Here is a 26,419-nt window from a genome sequence, read left to right on the forward strand (position 1 = left end):
AGTAGAACCAGGTAGAGTAGAGTAGAGCAGGTACAATGCAGTGGAAAAGTCACATTATTACCCATGCATGTGGCCCTCACCTTCAGCTTATTAACCACACTCATTATCTTTATCGCAGTAGTAGTAGTAGTGATAATAAAAACAATATAAATAAAGATAGCTGAATTCAAGCTCCCTCAGTCTGCGCACACGACAGAAAATGGTGAAAGTATGCTGAGCATGGCTGAGCAGCAGCATGGAAGAATACTCCTCTAGTAGGCAAGCACAGATAGCAGGTTTGGACACAAATAAGCATTACTTTATGGCTTCAAGCGTCAAACTGAACAAAAAAGTATACTAAGCTAAATGAAAAAACAAAATACAAATAAGATGATTTGGGGAGAAGGGGCAGTCAAACAGAAGATCATCAGCATGCTCTTATCCCAAACTGATGTCATGTGGGTCTGTCTGACATAAATGAAGGGGACCTGTAACACATATGTGGCTCTCACCTGTAGCTTAGCAACCATACACATACATTTCATCTGTAGCTTAGTAACCAAGTATGCTGTTCTCAACATCAGCTTAATAAACATGCATTTGGTTCTCACATGTGGCTTGGTAACCATGCACCTGGCTCTCACCTGTCACTTTGCAATGAAGCACCTTGTTTGGACCTGCAGCTTAGTAACCGAATAACTGGATGTCACCTTCAGCTTAGTAACTAAGCATCAGGTTGTGGCCTGTAAATTGTAGCGCTTTTCCACTGCATGGTCCCTACTCTTCTTGGCTTTTTGCTTTTCCATTAGGCAAATCTGGTCCCTGGTACCTGTAACCGGGTACGTTTTTTTCCTTTTTATGTTCCTGCTCACTCCTGGTTCTAAGCGAGATGAGCAGGGACTAAACATGACGAGTAAACACTGCAGAATGCTGATTGACCAAGAGACATTTGTCTACAAGGTAGTGGAAAAGCAACCAGGCACCAAGCGTGTAGGAACTCACGATTAATACCTGGATAAAGAATAACTTGTAAGTAATTATTCACAGTTTGAATTACTACAGACACTTATTTGTAACTCAAGTCATTTAGATTTGTAGCACTTTGGTTCTGTGTTTATTTTCATGCAGTTAGCCGTCATCTAAATATGGAGATATTTCCACCTTAAGTAATCCATAAGAAGTAAAATAAAATATCCCTAAAATATGGATAAAGCAAATTTCCTGCATTAGACCTGGTACAATTCTTCATTCTACAATTCACCAGCAGTGCTGAAACATTATATTTTGCTTTTGCCGGCTTTGTTTTTACATTGTTTTTTGTATTTGTGAATGAGATGTGTGTGTGGCAAATGCAATGCAGCATCATTGGCATAACACAGTTATGTGACATTTTTGTTTGTAGAGTCAGGCCTTTTCAGTGTTCATTAGTGCAATTTGTACAAGTTTCAAAAACTTCCAGCCACTCAAATTGGGGACATCACATTCTGTGTATTGGGACCTTCAAGGTTAATGAGAATGTGTGATTCCCAGTAAAATACCCTGTTACAGCTTAGTAGCCAAGCAGCTAGGTCTCAAAGGTACCTTAGTAACCACCTGTGCCTTATTATTGAAGTTTGTACATGCTCTTGCTCTGAACTCTTGTTTCTCACCTGTAGTTCTCTTTGGCATCTTCCAAGGCGTACTGTTTAAATTCCTCGTACATCTTCCTGTTGAAATTGTCCCTCAGGAAGAAAGACCAGAACCTGAAGAGTGTGTTCATCTCCTGAGACTGGCCCACTCCCAACCGTTTTCTCTCTATAAACAAATGAATCAAACAACCAATCACAATCTATTACATCCCACAAAGAAAGACTATGTTCTAGGACTGTCCCGAATACCGTTTTTAGGGCTTCTGAGTTTCGACCATAATATTCAAGTGGAGGGGTCAGAAAATCTGCATATGAGAACCGTTTTAAAATCCAAAGCTACGCTGCAACTCTCAGTGGAATTCTGCAAGTTAACTTGTGTGTACACACTGCCACCAAGGGCACAGTGCAAAGTGTATGCACAGGTTAACCAAAACCTCATGGAGGTGGTCTAATTTGAGGTATGAAGCTGACCTAATGAACTCTGGCACTGCCATGCTTTGTTGTAAGTGGACCGTTTTAGTGTGTTAGGTTGTTTTAGGATTCATTCATACAAGTAGTTTTATGTTGATGAATATGAATGCTTTTCCATAAACACTGCAGGGATTTTTTTTTCCATTGGAGAGCCTGAATACTGGTGAAGTGGAGCTTTGCTTCTATAGATGGCCACTTTTTTACAAAACAAATATCTCAGTCTCAGAAATAATGTAGCGCCTTTCATAAACACAAAATAATTTTTGTTGTGTATGGTGAATCCAAAGAAGGAAAAGAAAGGAAAGTTTTCAGCAAAGATTTCAAGGATAACAGAATAACCAAATATCAGAATAATCGGGGCCAGCCCTACCATGTTAATTTAAAATTACTATCAAGTCCTGAACATAAGTGCATCTAGCTGTATAGTGGTGTTTACCATTGAGACAGCGTCGGCGATACTTGTGATAGACTTGCTGGGTGAAGCCGTTCTCTTGGAGCAGCTCATGGGACGGGTGCCAGAATTTGGGCAGAGACTGAGGGGTACAGCCATAACTTCCAGACTGCAAGGGGGCACCCTCAGATGGAGAGGCATTCGAGCTACTGCTCAGAGACAAAAAGAGAGTGTGAAGAGAGATTTAAAAATGGCTTACAGTTGTATTGCTTTTGTGTGTAGGCCAAAAATGTATTGACTGCCATATTTGTGTGTGTTCAATACACATAATGGTTTATTTAGTGGTGTGTGTCTATCCTGTTGGAGATGCGTGGGGTATGTTATGTGTATCTCTATCTATTTGTATCTAAGTGCTATGGTATGTGTGTATATAACCTCATAAAATGATTGCATGTGTGTGTGAGCATATGGTCGTGTGTATGTCTAACCTTATGGAGTTAGTGCGTGGTCTGTGTTCTCTGGAGTCCATTACCCAACCAACATGGCTCTCCAGCGGAGGATTTGAACTGTGCCGAGTTTTCCTCTTCCGGGGAGTCTGAGAGTAACTCATTATTAAATAAGGTCTAATAGTAAAATTATGTCAACATAGTACATGTATTACGATATAAAATTTTTTGACTAAAGGACATTAGAAAAATATTGAACATTAGAAAAATATTCAACTTCAGAAACCTGTATTGTGTACACATTTTCCATTTGTGGCCTATGAGCTTCATATTATCTGCATAGCTCCGTTACCAAACTAAAGCAGCAAATATGTCTTGGTTGGTTGTGTCTGGTGTGGAATTAAATATTCTGAGAATTTAATATTTAGTCAAATATTCACTTTACAGCAACACCTAGAAAAAAATGTATGCCTCCATATGCATACCTGTCCATCAATGCTGCCACAGTCCTTGATGACAGGGTAAAAGCGGGGGGTTTTAGTTGGGTCCTGACGTCCAGGTGTGCGAGGGGTGCGGGGCGTCCGGGGAGCACTGGAGGTTTCTGGGACATTTGTGGGGAGAGAGTGGGCCATGCTTGACTCGTCTACATTAAAAAAAATAAAAATAAAAAATTACACAATGTAATTGATTCATTTGGTTGCAATTATATTTACACATTTTACCAACATTATTGTGTACTAGCATATAGTAAATAAATCATTATAATAAGAAAAAAAAAAAAAGAATCTACCTTGGCAAGGGGGAGGTGGGGGCACTTCCTGTTTGGGGTCGACGGGCAGCTTTGGGGTCAATGTTTCAAACTCATCCTGGCTGATCACACTGATTTTCTTAAAGTTCTCCACTTCCTGCAAAGAGAGACACACACACACACACACACACACGTTAGTGTTTTAGAGAAAGGCACATTCAGTGAAGGCAAGCTGGCAAGCTAATCACAAATTTGGAGACAGCTCACCTTCCTTAAATAACTACTGCACTATATATAAGGGAACATAATATAAAGGAAACGAAATATTAAATGTATTAAATGTATGTAACACCTGAAAGTATTGTGTGACATGACACAAAATAAAAGAGCAAATGGGTGATGCCATTGGCTTTATTCCAAAGCTATCATTCTCAGTGATGCTTGTTATATTTTTCTCCATCAAAATAAACCTGTCTAGACTATTACAAATATAAAATGTCCCAACATGGCTTTCTGCACAGCTTACACAGTGTAACATACCCTGTCAACAGTGAGTAGTGAAGCTAGGCGACGTTAACGTCACTACGCTAAGCAGGATTAGTTTCTACGTTAAGGCATTTGAGGTGAAGGGTCTTACTCAAGGCCTTGCTGATCACACTGTGTCCTCAGTGACCGCAACAGAGCTTAAACCACCAGCTTTACAGGAGGCAAATCAGCTGCACTAATATTTTGAATGTCAGAATCAATTACTTATATGCAAAATTTAGAAAAACCTGGTTAAATTACATTATAAATATGGAATATCATGAAATATGCCATGATGTCTGCATAGGAAACATTCAGCAAATAAAAAGTAATTAAGCACAAACATTAATTTATCAGTAACACATTTCTTAAAAAACACCCCAACCACTGCAAATAAAATTATATAATTATATCATTACTTACATTGAACAAATTATGTACTGTTTTACTGGCACGAATAAATAAATAAATAAAACATCCTCCTGTTATATTCAAAAATAACCTCAAATTAGGACTTTTTAATTGTAATAAATGTTGGTAAACAGCAATACCAAATACCATGTTAATATTTTAAGACGGCATGCCATATGAAAAATGTGGATACCGCCCATCCATAAGATGAGTTACTGTTTTTTTACATCTTAAAATAGGGCCAAAAACATGAATGCCTACTACAGTGTCCAGTGAGATGGCATAAGCTTTAAAAACTCCAGCAGCACTGCTGTGCCTGATCCATGTGTATCAAAGCAAAAAACATTTACTCACTGCCACCACCATGTCAGTGTCACTGCTCTCAGTTCTGATAATGATCCACTAAACAAATACAGCATTCACTGTGGTGGCCCTTTTGCATTCCTGATCATTAAAGATCAGGGTGAAAGGGTTCAGAACAAGAGATTAACTATATTCTGTAATTTTAGAGCTACAAAGTGTAGCTAATATAATCACTGGAGCTGATAAATATGTACTGTGGTTTAAGAAACAGGGAGATAAATTAAAAATGTTATGGCTGAATCATGTATATTAATTAATTTACATTCTTATTGTTCATCAAGTTGCTTTTGTGTATTTTACGCGCACAAAAGATAACATTTGCTAAAGCAGTACTTTTCACATTGCTCTAGGACACTTATCACTGAAAAATCAGGAAGGCAATACAAAGTACACAGTTGTTTCCACACAGTTGACCTATTTCATATGAAATGTGCAAATACTTTATAGGTCAATTTGGATGTAATATAGCCCTAAAAGAAAGCTGATTTTGTGTTTTGCAGGAGATAAAACAAAGCATGAGTCTGTTAAAGCACTAATAAGAGAGCAATAATACAGACGTTGGTAAGGATCTGAGAATCTTTCAGTTCATTTTCTGTTCAGTTTTTTACAGGGAACTAACATGTTCTCAAAATATTTCTCTAAAGGAAGAATTCTTGGTACAATATACAGTCTTAAGCTAAGAGGAACAATAAAGAATGACAGATTTTTTTCCCTATCCAGTCACAACACCAACCAAAAAAAACAGCAGTTAATATAGCACATCTGATCCTTGCAGCTCAAAGTATTTCATATCATATAAGGATGCAGAAAAAACCCAAAGCCTTTAATTCACAAGATAAAATCTTAAATAACATTGCTCTTCCAACCTCACCATCTCCCCTTCACTCTCCCTCTCAAAACCTTATTCACCTGACAGGGATTAAGCCTAATCCTACAATGCACTCTCATTTAAAAGTGAAATCTTCATTCAGAAAGTTGTCAAGTACACAACAAGGCTTAAATGGACACTTGGGCACCTGTTTCCAAATCTCTGCTTAATTAAATCAAGTTGTAAACAAGGCTACTGAGACTAAAATGTTCCATTTAAAAAAAAATATACTGAATAAGAATTGTCCACAATGGTGGTGATAGAGGACAGTCTGAAGATATGATTCTCACATAAATTTATATAGTATAAAATGATTAAAAAGTCTCCAGTCTGACTTAATCAAATATCTGGGTTTTTTTTGGGTTTTTTTTGCAAAATTGTCTGTACAGATTTCAAAATGTCACCGTCTGTCCTTACACTGCTCTAGTTTATTATGAAATATGCATACTTAACTTGGCATGGAAGTTAATAAAACTAGAGTCTGGGTTGATCTATTCATCAAATCATGAAATTCTGAACACACTAATGGGAACCAAGTGTTTCCATATTTGTTTAAAAAGACCCAAGGTGCCCCAGCTACAACAACAAAATTCAATCAAGCAATAAAATATAAAATTATACATTGTATAACTATATTTTTTATATTTTAAATAAACAAACAAATATTGCAGAAATTGCCAGATGTCTAATGTGAAACTGCTTAGCTGTACTTTCACCTTCAGACTCTGTGATAAGCTGTCATGACCTTAATGTTGTAAGCACAGGTGACAAAACTCACACTAAAAAGATTTCACCCACTCTATACCTGCATTTAGCTTAGAACTATTATCATGATGTTCAAAACCTGCTTTCTTTAAACCTCTTCATATAACTACTGTTTAATAGTGTAAACATAAAACCAACATGCACAGAACTAAAGTCTTAACGAATTAAGCCTTTTGATTTACAGGGGAGAATACATTCCATTTGTCTCTCCTCTCTGTTTGATCTTGCGCCCCCACTCATCCAATCTCTGTATCCCTACTCCCATTTTCCAAAGTCAAAATACAATACAGAGATTAAAAAAAAAGAAAGGAAAAATAAACAGATAAAGAGCAGGTGACCCTGATGATGGAACAAGAACAACTAATTTGGACAAGAAGTGTAGTACTGGATTTGTTCGCTTGCTCTGATTGATGACAATTTTATGCAGTTATAATGCATTTATGTGATGTAATGAATAATGACATAAGAAGAAATCATTAGAATATTTACAAAATATTGAGCTTGCAAAAATAGTCTGAACTGAAGTACATGACTAAAATAAATGATTTGCATCGATTTTTGTAGTAAATTGCAACAAAACAATTTTATTTTTCGCTCTATGTCCAAAAGTATGAAAACACATGCTTGTGCAGTAAATTTTCTAAAACGATGCTCAGTAAAAAGTGGTTTTATCTCCCTTGCTACAACTTATATTCTTCAAGGAAAGCTTCACCCCATATAATAAAACACTGCTGTGAGAATTTGATTGCACTACAATATTTTACTACAGTAGATGCTTTCCTGAGGAATTAAGGTTGCAGTATATAGCCAGTCACCCTTGAGAATTCACTGGGCTTTAAGATCAGAATCCCTGATGTCCCTTTGAGGCTACTCCTGGGGCAGTGGTGAGAAATAAGGGTTTATTTTAGGGACAGATACATTCTGGGAGCTGTGTGAGTGGTTCACATGTAAAGGATATGTGGTGGCTGATATGTGAGATAACTGATGCCCGCTGCTGTAGATATTAATGCAAAATCAGCAGCATGGACATGACCCAGTAAAGACTTAACACTCATACGCAACAATACATTTTTACCACCAAAAAGTAGTTTTACTATAATTTTTTAAAATAACATTCATTTTACATTTGACAAATCAAATTGCTTTGTAATCCTGGAATTTAACAGCTTAGGCTCCATTGGCGCTGGCCATATATAAAACAGGTTATTTGTACAATATATCTAATACATTCAGACCACTAAATGTCAGTACAATGTCTTATTCATAATGTGAGGAAGAAGAAATGAAGAAAATGATTGCTAAGTTAAATAAGGAATTTTTCAATTAATCAAAGATGATATTCTGTCATAGTTTGAATGTAATTCTGAACTTCTTAGCACAATTTAGCACAATTTCTAATTATTTGCTGATTCAAGAAAATGGTTGATTGTGCAAAGATCAAATTTGATGTTTTATATATTTTGCACAAATATACAGCAATTTTGCATTAGTGTTTGCACAAGTGTGTTCTCTGCAGAAGTGAAAAACGTGTAATTCTGTGTGCCATTTTACCTTTGCATCAGTGCCATTTTATCACCTGCAGCTCTGCTATTTAAATACTATTTGAATCCAGTATGATACTTTGAGTATTTATGACCTTCATATTATTTATACTGAAATCAGAGCAGTGTAAGAAATATCCCAGTGTGTATCTACCACTGACATTAGTGCAGTGAAAATACAGTGCAAGGGATTTTTTGCACTGTGTGTTTAGCACATACACTGAATAGATAGTGGAATTATAACCCAAGAGTATGTAGCCACAACCATAGAGGAACACTGTCTGTTTTCCTTCATACAATGCCATCGCAGTTACATCTTAGTAACTTTTTTAGTACAGAAGGCAGTTTAAAAATCTCACATCCACATGAAAGACTGGTCATTCAATACATTCAGTTATATTACCTGCCATGTATTAAGACATATAATAAAGGCTGACTTTGACTGATATCATTTACATTTATTTAAGTGCTGGGTATAGAAAATTCTATACAGCTAAAACTAGTTAGCTGCATTAACACTGGACTGCTGGTGCTGAAGAAACAATCTTCAGACACCAAACAACGCCAGGCAGATTGAGGTTTTTAGCTACTCTTAATTTTCAAATGAGTGAGTTGAGTGGAGAGGGCTAATAATTCTTATCACAGTATAATGATACATCATTGTTACACCCACCCGGATTTCATTACCTTATTGTTGGTGTTGTCCAGCTGGTTTTCCTCTGTCCAGAGGTCCTGTTCATAGTAGTAGAGTCCGTCATTGATGGCTTTGGCGAGTTCTGCTGTGATTTTGGCACGGGATACATGATTCCCTGTGCGGTCTCCTCCTGGATGTTTCCGCAAGTGCGGAGGTGTCTGGGTGACGATGAGGATTTTATTAACATCATTGTCATCCAGTTCTCCATCCGATTCATCTGACCAGTCAGTAAATGTGTTTTGACGAGGTGCCGCCAGCCGTTCTATCTCCTCATCAAAAAGGAAATCCAGTTCCTCTTGATCTGGCTCAGTATGTACTTCCGGACTGGATTTAATAACTTCTGATCGCTCCTAAAAATAATTAAAAAAAGAAAACAACTTAAACATATATTTTAGAGCCTGGTGTGGTGGTGGATTACTGTTGTTGTTCTGGTTTTTAACCATAAATATGTAGAGAAGTCCAAAGAGATGTTAAACAACGAAAACGAAAAGATTTATACTGCAAAGGCATGTCTGTCTCCCATCCTCCCAAACAAAACAACAAAGCATCCAATGAATAAAATAATACAAAATAAAAAGGGAGTAAGTAGGAAGTATGGAGGGAAGATACTCAACTGTTACTGGGGGGTGCTCAAACTGAGGAAGAGGAGAAAGATGATGAAGAATTACAGGTGGCTGAAGGCCGACAGGTGAGAATGAAGTGAAAAAAGAAAAATTGGAAGTGAGAATCAGAAGGAAAAGATATATGGATATTTAAGGCAGAGGAAAGTAAGGCATTGAGATAAACAGAAGTAAAGTCTGATTAAGGTTAAGAAATAAACCGTATCATGGTGCAATAAAACCCATTTCTAATATTTTATCTTGATGCCAAACTAATTTGAAACATTTATATGCCTTTTGTCTTGTGCAAAAAGGTTGTATTGACATAAGCATTAAGATTTTATCTCTAGAACTAAGCTGTAATAAATAGATAGAAAAAATTAGTGTAGTTTGACTCATAAAACTGTGCATGTGTGTGCCCCTCTTTACCTTGTTTTTCCCAGAGGTGTTCCTGTGTCGTTTCTCCACCTGGATCCACTGGCTCTCATGGTCAGGCAGACTGCTGGGCAGCCCCTGAGCCGTCCTTGCATCAGACACATCGTTGGACAGCCCTGCAGGGAGCCTCTCGTCTGTGTTGGACACAACTTTGGACTCGACAGTTGACGTCTCGATGGGCAGGGGCTTGGCCTCGGTATCAGAGCTGTCGTTTAATTGTCCATTTGTGGTAGGTGTAGGCTCGACGGTGATCTGATTCTTTGGGGAGGTTGAAACTGAAAAGGCAAAGGAACTGCGTGAATGTGATGGTCCTTTAAGCAGGTTTTCTAAATTTGTTTTTTAAATATTTAAAATAGTTATTAAACATATTCAATCACTGAAAATTACACTGACAGCTATGACTCCCTCAAATCACATACAATGCCAGCAACCTTGAAGACTGAAAGTATGCATATGCTTCCTGTTAGAAACGAAAATAGCAAGACTACTGGACAACTTATTTTGCTTAGAGGAGAACACTAACAATCCTGATTTGCCTCCTTAGCTGACTAGCACTGTGTGTTTTGGGGTCTCCTTAGCTGTCTTAACACATCCTGACAGAACAAGACCATTTGCACTCTCTAGGACTCCCATCCTTGGAATTCCTTGCTGAGGTATCACTTGTGACTAAACAGGTGATCTACTGACGACAGGGGCCAACCCTTAGACTACTGTACTACTTGTATTCTTTGCTCTGTGTCTAAGAGTAGATATATACTTGCTCTTATCTTGCACATCCTGTTTCCATTAGGTGCACTAGTGCTCAGAAGTTAATGCTATGCAAATGCAAAGTACAGTATACAAAAATGTTATGGGCAGTGCTGGCACTCGGCAGCATCAAAAAGTCAGAAGTTTTGAAGAAAGCTGCTTGACAGTTCGCAATTCTTTTTGGTCAGTGTTCTCTGATCTGCACTCTGGTGGAAATCGAAAAAAAAATCAAAACGTTTCACATGCTGCAACTGATCTGAATTGTGTAGTGTAACCCCATCTTAAGGCCAAAGAACACTGATTTCATTCAAGCAACCACAAAGAAGCACGCTAACACAGGTCAGCAGCAGTCCTTAGAAAGTGCATTTCACAGTTGTGACAAACATCCTCACGACTACTATACTACTATCGTTACACTTATATAGCGCCTTTCTAAATACCCAAGGACGCTTTACAATCCACACTGCTCAGAACACTCAATCCACACACTGGCGAGAAGCGGCAGCCAAACGCGCACAGCGTACTCTTGACCAGGAACGACCGTCCACCTGGAGGACTGCATCGGGCACTAGGATTTCACCCAGGACAGAGTGCCAATCCATATATGGGCTCACACACATACAGACGGACATTCACATACACACTCATTCACTCACAAACCAGGACAGTTATTAGACAGAAGCCAATTCACCTACCCTCCATGTTTTTGGACTGTGGGAGGAAACCGGAGACCCCGGAGGAAACCCACGCAGACACGGGGAGAACATGGAAACTCCACCCAGATGGGACTTGAACCCAAGATTCCCAGCGCTGGGAGGCGAACGTGCTAACCACTAAGCCACCGTGCCGCCCATGACAATGTAAAAAGCTGTTCAGTCAGTAAAGACTATGTTTCCAAACTTGTACGTGCTTGTTACTGAATTGTGGAAATATATATTTTTTTTCATGGCTCTGAAACGTTACATTTTTTAATGTGCAGTTAATAAAGAAGTAAATGTTCATTAGCAATACAGAACACTGCTTTAACAAAATAAAATCTGTAAGTATCGGTGAAGAAAAAGTGGTATCGGTGCCTTACCAATAATAAAAATGCAAAATGACACTATCAAATGGTTACACCTATATACTGACACTGGAGTTTTATCTTAATAATTTTAGCTTATATTAGTGAATGGTCCTTCTACTCAAAATTGTTGATGCAGAGCAGTTTCTAACATATTTCCTAGACTCTTATTTTATATATATATATATATATATATATATATATATATATATATATATATATATATATATATATATATATAAAAATCTTGTCTCCTTCTCAGCAGCATAAAAGAAATATTTGCAGGTTAAATAGGTCCAAGTTTACAACAAGCCACAGCAGAGTGTTTGTCACAACATCCTGTAATATTACTGTCTGTGGCAAAGCAGAAATCATATTATTGCTGGACTCCTGTAAACTCCCCATTATCTGCCCATTATCTGATTTCCCAAGGGCATGTAAATGCATTGATCAGATTACTTACAAAAAATTTGTGCAGTTATCTGATTATTAAGTGCTTGTAAACGCACTCACTGAGAAAACAAAATAAATGAGCAGTAGCAGAGAGGGGCACCTGCATTGAGGCAGGTGAAGGTCTGTCCTGGGACAAACTCAGGACAGTGGATGAGCTGAGTGAAATCTGTGCGGGGAGAGTCCACTGGAGGTCCAGGAATTGGCCAGTGCTCTGGATCCTCCTTTCTCCTGATCTTCTCATCCACCAGCTCCACCACATCACTGTCTTTAACTGCCTGAAGAGACAAATACATAAACGCAGACATTGGTATATGTACACAGACTAGGGTTCAATTCCTGGCACAGGAAATCACACTAATCCAACCGCACCCTACATGGACAAAAGTACTCTGACACTTGCACATTACACCTACAGGAGCTTTTATGACATACCATTCTAAATCCTGAGGCATTAATAAAAGTTATTAATACATTTCCCACTTTTCTGGGAAGGCACTCAACAAGTTTTGGACTGAAGTAGGACATATTTTTGTACATTCATCCATAACAGCATATGTGAGGTCAAACAATGATGGTGGTTGACAGGAGCTGGCTCTCAATCCCCGTTCTACCTCATCCCAAAAGATTTGGTGTGGACCAGTCAAGTTCTTCCACACAAAATTGAAACAACCATGCTTTTACACACCTTGTTTTATGCACTGGGGCACAGTCACACTGGAACAGAGAAGGGCCTTCCTCAGACTGTTCCCAAAAAAAGTGTGAAACAGCAAATTGCCCAAAATGTCTTGGTTCCTTCACTGGAACTAATGGGCCAAGGGCAAACATTTAAAATGGCAGGTTTTTGGAAATCAGCAGACTGAATATATAGGTGCTTAATTTCATTTAACTGGGGCAATTGAATGGATTGATTGAAATACCTGATTTCACTGAATGAATGAATTTGGCTTTTTATTTAAGAGTTGGTCTGTACACTGTGTAAAATTTCATTTATGGATTGATAAATATATTTCAAAATGACCTCAAAATCCTCTTCGATAATCTTCCATCCAAAGTCTGTTTTTTCCATTCTATTGTAAATTTGCTTTAGTGTTTTTATTCCAACAAAAACAATAGCCATGTTACATTTAAGGAATTGTTCTGGGATATTTAGAATGTATTGGACAGTAAAATAAATGCAAAGAGGTTTGGGATATTAAAATATGTAACAGCTGTCATTGTTTATTAGATGTCCATGTCAAAATGTCACCTCCATGATGAGGTTGATGTCAGTGGTCAAGGCCTGGACACGACGGAAACCAGCAATCAGAGAGATGGGCAGAAAGCCATTGGAGTCCATCTTTCTCCTCAGGAAAAAGTCACGCTCCAAGTTGTGCAGGCTGAAGTAGTACTCACTAAAGAAAAAAAAAACAAACAAAAAAACAAAACAAAACCAGTCTTACTCAGAACTTTTTGCACTTTTTACAGCATATACATAAATAGATTATTTAATTTTGATTTTTGTTTTTAATCTTGTGAACAAAAAAAAAAAAAAAACTAATTATTCTAGGATACATACAATAATAAAATATCTACATTTCAGTATGAAGGGAAAAAAAACAAAAAGTGCATATTTACAAATATCGACAAACATTATCTCTGTTTCCATGCTAGTCATTAACCTTTCATCTGCATGTCAAAATGTTCACTTTTGTTTCTCTTTTTTTGACCATTCTGTTTATTGGATATGCAAGTAAGAAAGAGATTGCAAAACAATAAAGTAAATGAATGAGTTACTTGAAACAATACCATGGTAAGTGTGACTGCCACTTTCTGTTTTGTTCAATCCAGAGTTGCAATTTTCTATGAATTACAGTGCTTAAAATAATTTGCACCGGAGCCTAGATGAAAAAAATATTCTCAACCACAAAGGGAGAGCATTGCTCTGGCACATTCACAACACCACACTGTGGAATATTATGCAGTTGAGAGGGTTGCATTTTAAGGTGGTTTGTGTTCAATTCTGACAAAAAGTCATCATTTCATTCTTTAAATCAGAAAAAGGAGGATAGGGTCAAAGAATAAAGAATATCCAGGACCCCCTAGTAGTAAAGCAAGATCATTTTTGGCACATAAACCACATTTGATATGTATGAATTATGCCTTGTAAAACAGTTGCAAATTGCTGGGACAGTAATGGAGCTTGATGCTGCCAGACCTACCTTTGATGGACAAATTATGTGCTCCACTAGCATCAAATTCTAATTGTACTATAGTGACATTTTGGAGTAAGCGATTGAGCATTTGTAAAGCTTCCCCTTAACTTCAAAGTTCATAAGTATGCTGTTCTAGTTTTGATCCCCCTCTTTTAGGGTATAGGTCAGGACTATGCCCGTTCATCTCTGGTCTTAGCTTCTCTGATAAAGCCTTTAGCAACTTTCATTTCAACACATCCTGGGACTCTGCAAGGAGAGCATGAGCATATTTCCCACTGAAAGTTAATTATTTCCTGTTAATAATACATCTAATGAGTTAACTCAGAGTGTCTCTTTCTTCCATATTATCTCAAATAATTTCAAATACCTCTGAGTAACCTTGACACATAAATAATCCAAACATTTTCAATATAACTTTCTATCATTACTATCATAGATCAAAAAATATCTATCCCACTAGTGCTCCACCCTCTTGACAAATTTTTGCATTTCTCTTAATCAATTCATTTATTTTTGCCTAAAGCATTTTTGGTCATGGACCAGTATAAATGTAACGTGGAACAATAAACGCCACAAAATCCGTAAAATGCTTTTACTCTTGTGTAGTTCAAGCACCCATTCATCCACTTTCTATCTTCTCCTTACTAATTTCACTCTTTGCTAAAGGGCGTATGTGGTTGTTTTAGCAAAGAGAATGTGCATCAACATCACAAAAATCTCACAAAAAAATCCTGCTAAACCAGTCTGCCACCAACAGAGCTGGATAAGACATGCAGAACAGCAAATGAGATTTAGTTACAAAAGGCCTGTCATAATGGACTCCTATACAGCTGAAAACATGTAGTCAGTTTTAAAGTGATAGTTCAGAGAAATGGTAATATGACAGTATTTAAACTCACAAGTATATATCGATGTAAAAAGTGTATTCATTTGATTTCTTAACAAGGTATTGTCTTTAGTGACGCTGTTCCAGTCAATCTCAATTGGCACTGAAATGAGACTCTACCAGTGTCTTGTTGGGCAGAGCTCTGCAAAGCACCACCCAAAACGTTAAAAGCTTTTGTTTACAAAAGTCAGGTCACCAGAATTAACAACTATTCTGGATTATACTAAGGGTGTTTGTGCTGTGACATACACTCTTGTTAAATTCTGAGGCAGAAATGTTACTATTATTTGTGAAAAAAAATTGTGTGTGTTTGTGCACACGTGTGTATATATGTGCATGTGTGTATATACACACACACTTTATCATTTTTATACTTAATTTAATTTATAACACAGGAATGGCACATCACTTCACAGTCCAGATCATTTTCAACTCCCTCTTAGGCACAAATACTAAAATTAGCACACACACACACACACACACACACACACACACACACCTGAACCTGATCCCAGGCTCCGGATTTCTTCTCTCTGATGTAATATTAGCACCACCTTCTGGTGGCATTATGCACTGAACTCATTCAGCTTAAAAGGTGATATTAAATCTTTCATTCATTCATCATCTGTAACCGCTTATCCAGTTCAGGCGGGCCCAGAGCTTACCTGGAATCATTGGGCGCAAGGCGGGAATACACCCTGGAGGGGGCGCCAGTCCTTCACAGGGCAACACAGACACACACACACACACATTAACTCACACCTACGGACACTTGAGTCGCCAATCCACCTACCAACGTGTGTTTTTGGACTGTGGGAGGAAACCGGAGAACCCGGAGGAAACCCACACAGACACGAGGAGAACACACCAACTCCTCATAGTGATATTAAATCTATTGGCTTCAAACCACATTACATTTCTTTTCCTTTTTTTGTAATTTCAATTTTCAGCTCTCCTCACGTCAACAGAATTTATTTCATAAGCAGATTATATGCTCTAAGCAAGCTACAGAGTCTTAGCGCATTATTTTACAAGTAGCGACCAAATTTGTACATTCAACATTAAGTTGAATTTTATAATTTCAGCATAGAATAATATGCAGGTAGTTCCATGGTAAAGTGTGCATTAATGTCCACTGCTTGTATTTGTCTTGAGGGGATGAATATTTCCAATGTACTACTTTTGAGAGAGGTTTATATTTTACAAATTGCAAATCTGTAATTTTTTACCACATCCTTAAAAAATGGCAACACTGTATTAACTCACATCTGGCGTTTAATGTACTCTTTGAGTAGACTCTCCTCGATGGTGTACATCTGTATCCGGTTTCCATCATCATAGAAATACATCATATTTGTACCAAACTCTGGAGGCACATTGGAACCATCCATGTAAAAATCACGGTGACCATGGGGATAGTCATAGCGACCTAGAGGACAGATATATGAGAGGAGAGAGAGAAAGAGAGAGAGTTTATTAGCAAATAATTTGTTCTCAACCAATCCATTAAACAATAGTAGCAACTTATCCATTGGTGAACAATTACATTGGTGAACCATTTTAGGAAACAAGCATTGTGTTATATTAGACTGGCTGTTGTCTTTATAGGTAACCCTTGAATGTGAACCTGACAGACAGCATGCGTTATTTAACTTTATAAATAATCCTGCTTAAATATCCCTGTGCTAAATAACTGTCTGACTGGTGACATGGCTGCAGTTTTAAGGTACTGAAGGCAGTTTTGGATGATTTTTCATTTCTTACTTTTATAGCCCTAGTTTTAATCCAAATAAGGATATTCCAAAAATGTCTTTCCTGGTCAACTGTGTTAAGTGGAAATTTTTAATAGTTAATTGTAAACCACTACTGTCACTGTTAACAAAATTTTATATTATGTAGTTTGTCACATAACATTAAAATAATGAACATTTTTTCCATTAATCCGCTTATTAATGTATGTTTGCTGAACAGACAAGTCTTGAATGTGCATGTCAAAAATTGTAATAATGGTGACAAATAAAGCAGTAGTCACAGTGATTGCTTGGTTACCTCGGCCACGGCCTCTGCCCCTGCCACGACCTTTGGCCCGCCCCCTGAGACTGCCACGGACAGAACTACCTTCACTTCGGACACTGGATATGTCATCGAAAAAATCCCGTTCTCTCCTCCAGCCTGAAGAATCACATACAATAGCAGATAATTAAGAAAGAAAATCGGCATTAATTAAAAAAAGAAAAAAAAATCTCCATGCTATTTGCTGACCGAAAAATTGGCCAGTTAACCTGTTTGCTAAAACACCAGAAGATAATATTACAGATATTTATGGGATAACAGGAAAAAACAAATACTGAAAAAACACAAATAATGTATGCAAACTGAAATGTATTATACCACATAAAACTTTAAGAAATTGATCTTGTTAAGATGATGAGATAATGCACTTCAAATAAGGTTTAAAAAGCAATAAAGCAATAAGCCAGTGTAAACAACTGTAATACCAGTGTCCTCAGCCGTTTTCATTTCCACACAATAAATGACAACAAAATAATCATTTTTATACCTACTGTCTGGTATTTTTGTAACCTAAAAGTTGCTTATTGCTCTTTTAAGGTTATTTAACATTAAGAGTTTACTTCAGATAAAAATAAACCTTTTGGAGTGTGATATCTTAATTGACAAAACAAAGCCTACAAACACAAATCAGTGATGTTTAATATTGTTACCTTTCAACTGACAAAAGTACAAAGATATTTAATGTTTTCATTTAACAACTTTTGTGTTTTGTAAATATAAACACATTTAGAATCTGACGCCTCTAAATAAATTGGGATAAGACAAAATAAGAATGAAAATGTAATTCAAAAATTCATGTCATGAAGTACTACGCTATACGCAGGTAAATAAGGTAGGACACCAATGTTGAATGAGTGTGACTTTCACACCCTCAGATGGTGCTGCACAAACTGTCATGCTACAGTCATAAATACAGACACTTGCATTTGGGAGAACTCCAAAGAACTGTTGTCATTTAACAGACTCTACCACTGAATCAAGAAATTCAACCTAAAACTTAAAGCTAAGGTTGGTGGTTTTGTAGAAACCCAGTCAGTGTGGGTGGGGTTGGAAAGAAATCCCAACAAAAAGTCCCACCCAATTCTCAAAAAATAAGCCCTCTTTCCAAATCTTTCATTTTCAACAACGGTTCTGTCTCCAGATAGCTGCTGGCTATTGGTCTGCACTGCTTTCTTGACAGGATATGAAAACGTAGTGTTGCCAACTGTCCTGTAAAAAATACGGAATTGTCCCATATTCGCACACGATGTGTTCTGTTTCAAACCAATATGGGATGCATTTTGCTACTTATTTTGGAGATCACACTTTTATGTTTGAGACTGAAACACGCAGCTCTCTCTCAGCCGGAGCGAAGGGCAGATGCTCCACGGCTCCTAAACAGAGAACACGCTTTTCATTGGTCATCACCTTTATTAAGTCAATCAGCAGCCAGTGGTATCTGTCCATCATTGCCAATGGAGTCACAGTCCTTCCTACAGAGGCTTTTTATTGAATACCATTTCTGCCACTGACTTTTGTTTCTTTAGTTGTTTACCATTACCACTGGATTAAATATTTACAGTTTTTGCTTTTTTTTTTTTTTGCTTATATACACAACAAATCTATTTCTTTATGTCATCAGACCTTAAAACGTATTGGCTGCTATGAGGATGTTAAGAGTATTTCGAGAAAAATAACAAAAATGTTTTTAACACAAATCACCAACCCTTGCTTTAAGTATGCAAATATAAAGCTACATTTTAGTCCTATGCAGAAATGCTAACACATTCTCTATGCTCAAGCTCATCTCAGAGGCTCCAAGAGAAAGTTGAAAGTTGGGGTCTAAAAGAGTCTCCGTGTTTATCAGGTCTGAGTTTTCATGAAAAATGTAATGTTGTGTTTTGCAAAGTAATGACAAAAGGGACCATCCAGACTGTTTTCAGTTATAGGTGCAAAAGCCAACATCAGTCACCATAGCATAGGTGATTTCTACATGCGAGTATGTGTGAAATTTCCACTGATATGCAGGAATACATTGGGTTTTTAGAGAGACATATGCTGCCAATATCATTTCCTGGGAAGTCCATAGTTATTTCAGCAAGACAATTCTTTTGTGCACATTCTCCAACCACACTGATTTGTAGGTTTGGAAAGTGTGGCCTTGACTGTTGTCATTGGCATATCATGAAGTAGGGAATCAGGTAAAGGCAAACATGGATTGTTAAGCATCTTCTATTCTTCTATATGTAGTCTTTTATTAAGAAATAGCAGGTGAAATTTCCACTTGCAAAATTTTAACAATTAATTCCCAAATGATAAAACAGTGTAACCAAAAGGAAAGGTGATGTAACACAGTGGTAAACATGCAGCTGTTTCAACATTTTTGCAGTGTGCTGTAGGCATCAAATTCTAAATGTTTGTGTTACAAAATAAAATCAAGTTGTTAAGTGAACACAATGGATATGTTTTCTTTGTGCTTTTGTAAAGGACTACTATATAAAAGATGGCTTTTATTTGTCTCCTGAGCTCCCCTACCTGTAAATTCACAGTTACAATACTGTCGTGAAATGAAGTCTCTCACACATCTCTCTCGCCAGCACACCAGCTCAAGGATATTCATATTGGTTACGAACAGCTTTCTGGACTTCTACTGATAAACACACTCACATACTAACTCAATGTTAACCATGGGGAATGTGTGAAATCGAATACGATTTTGCTGAATACATGATAAAACCCATAAAATGCTCATAATATACACTGGACAAGCACATTTTGGCAGCACTGTAGTCAATATAACTGCACTGTAACCGACAGAAAAGCATTTATTACCAGAATCAACGTCCAGTGTTAAAAAGTGAGCTAATCCATCTAAAGTTAGCAGGTGCTACCACTGGCCCACATTCATCAGTAAATCTTAAAACATGATCATAACATTGTCGTCAACAACACCTGGGATCCATCAACACAAAGTGTACAACCGCATTACCACTACAAAAAAAGCACTTATTACCAGAAATGATCAGAAGTGAGCTAATCCGGCTAACGTTAGCATCCGCAAACCATGGTTCACTGCTGTATAACTCTCAAAAACCTGATTATAACAATTTCATAAGTAAAAATTACTCACTGACACCGTAACACATGAAGAAATTGCCACAAGTTAGTTACCACTCCAAGAATGAGAAAGGGTCTGTTTTGTGTTTTCATGTCTGTTTCAGCTCACTGAGTAAAATCAGTTCAATATTAACTCTTGAACAGCCGCTCTCATGCTCTCTGTTTCTCCTCCATTCTCCCTTAATGCTTTATAGCACATAGCCCACAGGTGTTTACCTCGCTATGATACAGACATTATGTGGTTCTTGCAAGAGACCTCTGCCCCGTGATTTTGAAATTGTCAAAGTTTTTTAGGGGAGAAGTGAATTCACCATATACAGGTTAGAGTAGCCTCAGTCATTTTGAAGCTGTCCTGAAGGTTCATATAAGGCTTATAATAACAAATCTTAAAGCTTAAAATAACAAATCACAGATTGTCGTTTTTAATTTTATTGCACACACTGTCCCATCTGTACTCAAAATGGACTTTGTAGAATATTAAAGGGGACGTCTACGATTGTGGGGAAACACTTCTTTTGGGTTTGTTTACTTTTGGGAGTTCTAACGGTATAGTTAAGGGGGAAAAAACTACTGTATGTGGCTGCAATTTAACTTGTCTGTAAGATGTATTCACTGCTTGTACTACCACAGAAATTCAATTGTAACTCAAGTTGTTTAGTTTTGTTGTACATTTTACCTGTTTACATTCATGCAGTTAGCTGTCTCCCAAATTTGGAGATATTTCCACCTTAAGTAATCCAAAACAGCAAAAATAAGTTAACATAACCCAACTATGAGTCAGGAATAGAGAAATATCCTTATCTTGATTCATGCTTTCAAGGTGCTCTTTCTGTTGTTTAAAAAAAATACCAGATGCCTTTTCACTGGTGTGAACAGAGAAGTAGTAAACCTAGCATCCTGAACCGGGTTTTGTTTTTCAACCATTTACTGAAACTAACTAACTAAAATGTGCTTTTTTGATTACAATCATTCGTGATGCCTATAACTGAGGAAAAATTCAGTTACTTCTACTAATTTTAATATTATTAAAATATGTTTTGCTGATATATTTTAGTAAGTGACAATATTTAGACACAAACATTTGCTCAAAGTTTTAAAAATAAATAAATAAATAAATAAATACTATTAATCCCCATTGTTACAAAATACACTGTTATAAAATATAGAGCGCACTTCTTTCTGGCATTGGAGTGTAAGTCAGACAGCAGCAATGTTACTCAACCATATTAACTAACCCCACAACACTGATACAGCTGTGAAACACGATACACACCACGCCAACTTCCCCCACCTGCCTTAAAACAGAAACCCACTCACTGCAGCTCAGCATGGTTTAATGCTCAATGAATGAATGAACAAAGTAGTAAAAAAAAAACAAATATCAACTGATCAAAAAAAGAAAAGAAAAAAAAGGGGGGTTAAAAAAAAAAAACAAGTGTCTTAATTAAATATGACCGATTCCATGTTTTGTCATACATGAGACAAAAACAATTGCTTTTTAGCCCTTGAATGAACAACTTTATGCTCCATAGGACAAATCCATCATATGAAGCAACCATGTTTAAAACAGATATTGCAGCCAGTAAATGACTGGCTTTTCTTTAAAAAAACCTTAACTTAAAAAGCTTTTTAAATATTGCTCCATTTGTTATAAAATATTAATCTAAAGGGCATTTCATTTGTTTAATAATATGGGGAAAAAAAGCTTAAAAAATTAAAACTGAAAAATGTATTTATGGCAACGGATAAATAGTGAATCTTCTCAGCCACAGACTCTCTACCCACAACTTGATGGAGAGCCTGATACTTTCAGTGCACTAATATGTCCTCACGGTCTGGATTTTACCAGTTGCGTTCTGATTGGCTGTCTGAAAATCCATGTATACTCATTTTCGTGTATTGTTTTGTACTGGTCCGATGTGTTGTGTAAAGCCTGTCTCCTTCTTCAGGTCATGCCAGAAGAGCAGACTTGTGATTGGTCCTTTTGTGTGTCAGTCAAATTTCTTTTCCTGCTGTAGTACGTGTTTCTTGGCCACATTAAGTGGTGAAAGACACCAGATTCTCCCTAGAGAGACTGGCAATGAGATGTTGATAGAATATATACTTGATACACACACGCTTATATATGTGTGTGTGTGTGTGTGTGTGTGTGTGTGTGTGTGTGTTATTTATTGAAGGTCAGCAAAAAAGTGTACAAATCATTGACCCAAGATTCTTTCATGTATTTAATTTACTTAAAAACCTTTAAATCCAGGCAATGAGACAATGTTTCCCAATCCAAAGTGTTTCCCATTAGTAACTCTGTGTTCCTCACTGAGCTGGTGAGCTAATTAAGTCTGACTTAGGCATGTTGGAACAGTGAAAGAATTAATAATGTGCCAGGCAAGGAAACTCAGAATCCAGTTTGAATTTTTTGTCATATTTAAATTTTGTTACATTATTATAATGTCAGCTACTTTTTCTTTTGTTTGTTTGTTTTTTTGAACAATTTAAATATTTAATTGTAATTGTGCTGTGTTTTAATAACTCAAGGGAAACTGGAATGTACTGCTAAAAAGAGACCTGAAAATTCTAGTTCAATTTAGGAATGAAATAATCAATTATAGGTCCAAATGAATGAAGTCAAAACATTCTCAAAAACAATTATAACACCCAACACTGCATGGTCTTTATCAACACTTGGGTTCATATTGTAAAAAGAGTAATGGTATTTTAATCCTCAAACCTCATTTTAGTAAATTTCATAAAGTAAAAATTTAACTAAATATTAATAATTGGCGCATTATATATTTAGTGTCTATATTGCACTATTTTGCAATGTTGGCATTGAGAAACTTGAGTCTATATACAATCACATATCTTTGTGTAATGTCATGAAATTAGTGTCATTACAAAGTGCCATACAAAATCCTGACAAATATGAATCAAAATAAACACAATCCAATATAACAGTTGTGTGATTCACACCAGTGATAAACTCTGTGATCCATTTACTGTAATAAATTAATTACATGTTGTTATTATTGATGGCAGGTGTTGCCACATGCTGTGGAAGGGTTTTTTTTGTGGTATTTTGAGTGTCTGACCTCCTCTCCTGCGGGAGGCGTTGTTTTGCGTCTCTTTACTCGTTTCTTTTCCTTCTTCTGTAGGGAGGTGGGTGAGCGGCTCCTGCTGCGCTTCTCTGTTCTCTTTACTGTCACTTCCATCACTACCGCTCTCCTTCTCTCTCTTCTCCCCTCCACGATCCCTCCTTCTCTCCCTCCGTCCTGCTGTTGGCTTTCGGCCCTGAGTGTTTATTACGTTCTGCTGCTGCTGGGGGTTTAGCAAACAATTATCTATTAGTGTCATCTGGGCTGCATAACATGTCATTTAGAAACCATGCTCACAACACTGGCTTTAATATCACGGCTGAGCAATTCATCGTATTCATGTTGAAATCAATATAATTATGTTCTACATCATTCAACACTCCCTGAATTTTTTGTGACTAAAAAATCTGAATTCACAGAAAACAAGCACTGTATTGTAATCATTATACAGGTCAGAAAATTCAAGATACTCTATAAATTGTTCAACTCTAATTGGCATAAAAGAGAGAGTATATTCAATTGTATTAATAAATATAGGAGTTTAGATATCCATATTCTCCAATAACCACACCCACCCCTAGGGTCCTAGCATGTTAAAACTTGTTAAAGCGGGTCAGATTCCACAGTAAAACTGCTCTTTATCCAGGTGTCACCTTAGAAATGAAGATGAATATCTACTGGAAAAAACTCTCCAGGTCTGAGAATGATCTTAGTGGCATTTATTTCACTATTTGCACTTCTTTAAGACTACAGATAAGGCCTGACAGCATCTCCTAAACAAGTAAAACCAGGTGGGCTGCAGTCTTAAAGCATGGCATTTATCTGCAGAATAACAAAGAACTGACCTTCCTATTATAATATGCAATACTGTGCAAACTTTTAATTGTTTAAAATAATTTATCTTCTAAATAAGTGTGGTGCTTGTATATGATAAATTTAATAACAAACACAAAATATTTTTCCCCCAAAAACTAGTAGATGTGTTATGAGCTGGTGTGAAAAACAATGTTTGTTTACAGATTTTTTCCTTGATCCCATGGATTTGTTATATCAACAGCACAGCTAATTTAACATAATGAGGTTGTTTTAACTGCTTTGTTTATATAAATGTTTTGTATTTTGTAATGTGTAGTTTATTTATTTATTATTATTTATTATTTTTATTTATATTTATTATTTATATTTATTATTATTTATTTTTATTTTTTTTTTTGGGCAAACAAACTTACTCCTGAGATAAAAAACTTTTTCTCTGCCTAAAACACAGTACTCTAGGTCAACATTCTGTTTAAAGATAACTAGCATATACATCTAACCATATAGAAATAATTTAGGAAATATATAAAAGTAAAATTTGCTTGATTAGTGTTAACAGTAGAACTGTACAGAAAGGTAGCAAACAAGTAAGTATTAAGTTTATACAACATTTATTCATGCTAAATATATACATAAATCAATCTATACATTATCACTCAAAATTATATTAAAAAAACACAATCATCAATCACATCAATAATCTCTTAGACAGTCCGGCCTCTTGTTGGACAAATATGGACAAAACAAATAATGATGCAATTTCTGGCAATATAATATACATTTCAAATACATTTTAAGAGACATTCATCTTGTCACATTCAAATTAGTTACAGCATTAATAAAGACATTGATAAAAGGGAATAAATACGTTCTTCTCACCTCCTTATTGGCTATTTCTCCAGGGGTGGGCCAGTTTGTGATGTCACTGAAATCACTTGACTAAATGATGACAGATTTGCAGGAAGAGGGAGTGAGGAAATAGGGAATAAATAAATAAATATATATATATAAATAAATCACATACAAACATCACATGCATGAACTTTTTTTCTCTTTTCTGTAACCAGAACTGAACCAAGACAAGTGCAATGGGGTGTATAGCGATCAACAATGGACGCTTTTAACCTCATTAGCTTCATCAACACTAAATGCCAAAATAATCACTTGCGTTAGACTGTGTGGAGTCGGTAATTTATAGTAGTTTTGATTTTGCGTTTTTTTTAGCAATATATTATTCACTACTGCTTACCCATGTGTTTCAGTCACTTGAATTTCTTTAAATATATATATATATATATATATATATATATATATATATATATATATATATTTTTTTTTTTTTTTTTAAACTGTGGCGTTCTATTTGGGGGGCAGGGTGTCTGGCTTAGCAGAGCAGCACGACTATAAACAGATGTGAAAATGGCTATATTTATTATACACACCACCTATCCCTTCACTGGAAAGCATAGAAGCCTATTGCCGTTTCATGCCAGGAGCATCAAGGGGTGATTCATAATGAGAAAAAACTGCTCTCTGTCTTAGCCAAACAATAATTTAGGATCTAATGAACAGAATCTAATTAGTGAGTTATTCATAAACAGACCATATACAAACCTCAGCAATTGTATGTTAACAAGCAAACAATTTATCCATTTGCACCAATTAACAGCTTCAATGTACCTTTAAGTTCTGATGCAAAATTTGCATGTAACCAAATAATGCATGTTCAACCAGAATAAAATTAAAATGAAGAGAACACTGTTTATAACACACATAGGCTAGAGATATAATAATATGTGCTGTTAACTACACCTCTGCATATATTCCATGGCTACCTCACGTATTCTGTGTCTGTTTGGGGCGTCGGTTGTGCATGTCCTCAGAAAATAAACACTACACATACGCAAGGTGCAGCACGTGTAAATGACGGGCAGTGCAAGCAATCAACAGCTTCACAATGACGGAAATCTTTGAAGGCGTAGTGTCAGAAATAAGTCCGCAATGACCCATGTCTTTATCTGGTCTGCCCTCCAGTGGAAGCCTCCAGTTACAAGCATAGCCATACACAATATTCCTGGCAATATGATGTAACACTGAAAAATACTTTTATTAATTTCAAGAACACACTATTGCAAGAAAA

The 26,419-nt window shown here is 36.5% G+C and overlaps 1 protein-coding gene across 2 annotated transcripts in view; it reads right to left on the reverse strand.

Moving 5' to 3' along the window:
- The window catches only part of larp1b (La ribonucleoprotein 1B), a 53,736-nt gene that overhangs the window by 7,341 nt on the left and 19,976 nt on the right, over positions 1 to 26,419 (reverse strand). The window contains exons 3-15 of one of the 2 annotated variants that reach the window (XM_066672185.1): positions 25,159 to 25,218; positions 23,461 to 23,683; positions 17,255 to 17,377; positions 16,472 to 16,634; positions 13,374 to 13,518; positions 12,228 to 12,402; positions 9,859 to 10,139; positions 8,824 to 9,180; positions 3,706 to 3,820; positions 3,401 to 3,558; positions 2,958 to 3,064; positions 2,515 to 2,678; positions 1,629 to 1,773 (exon numbers count right to left, since the gene is read on the reverse strand). In XM_066672185.1, the coding sequence (XP_066528282.1) occupies positions 1,629 to 1,773; positions 2,515 to 2,678; positions 2,958 to 3,064; positions 3,401 to 3,558; positions 3,706 to 3,820; positions 8,824 to 9,180; positions 9,859 to 10,139; positions 12,228 to 12,402; positions 13,374 to 13,518; positions 16,472 to 16,634; positions 17,255 to 17,377; positions 23,461 to 23,683; positions 25,159 to 25,218 (2,216 nt within the window). Of the gene's footprint in view, positions 1 to 1,628; positions 1,774 to 2,514; positions 2,679 to 2,957; positions 3,065 to 3,400; positions 3,559 to 3,705; positions 3,821 to 8,823; positions 9,181 to 9,858; positions 10,140 to 12,227; positions 12,403 to 13,373; positions 13,519 to 16,471; positions 16,635 to 17,254; positions 17,378 to 23,460; positions 23,687 to 25,158; positions 25,219 to 26,419 lie in introns of both variants that reach the window. The other variant, XM_066672175.1, reaches the window with a different exon arrangement.

Source organism: Hoplias malabaricus, chromosome 1 (genome assembly GCF_029633855.1).
Source record: "Hoplias malabaricus isolate fHopMal1 chromosome 1, fHopMal1.hap1, whole genome shotgun sequence".
Taxonomy (NCBI): Eukaryota; Metazoa; Chordata; class Actinopteri; order Characiformes; family Erythrinidae; genus Hoplias; species Hoplias malabaricus.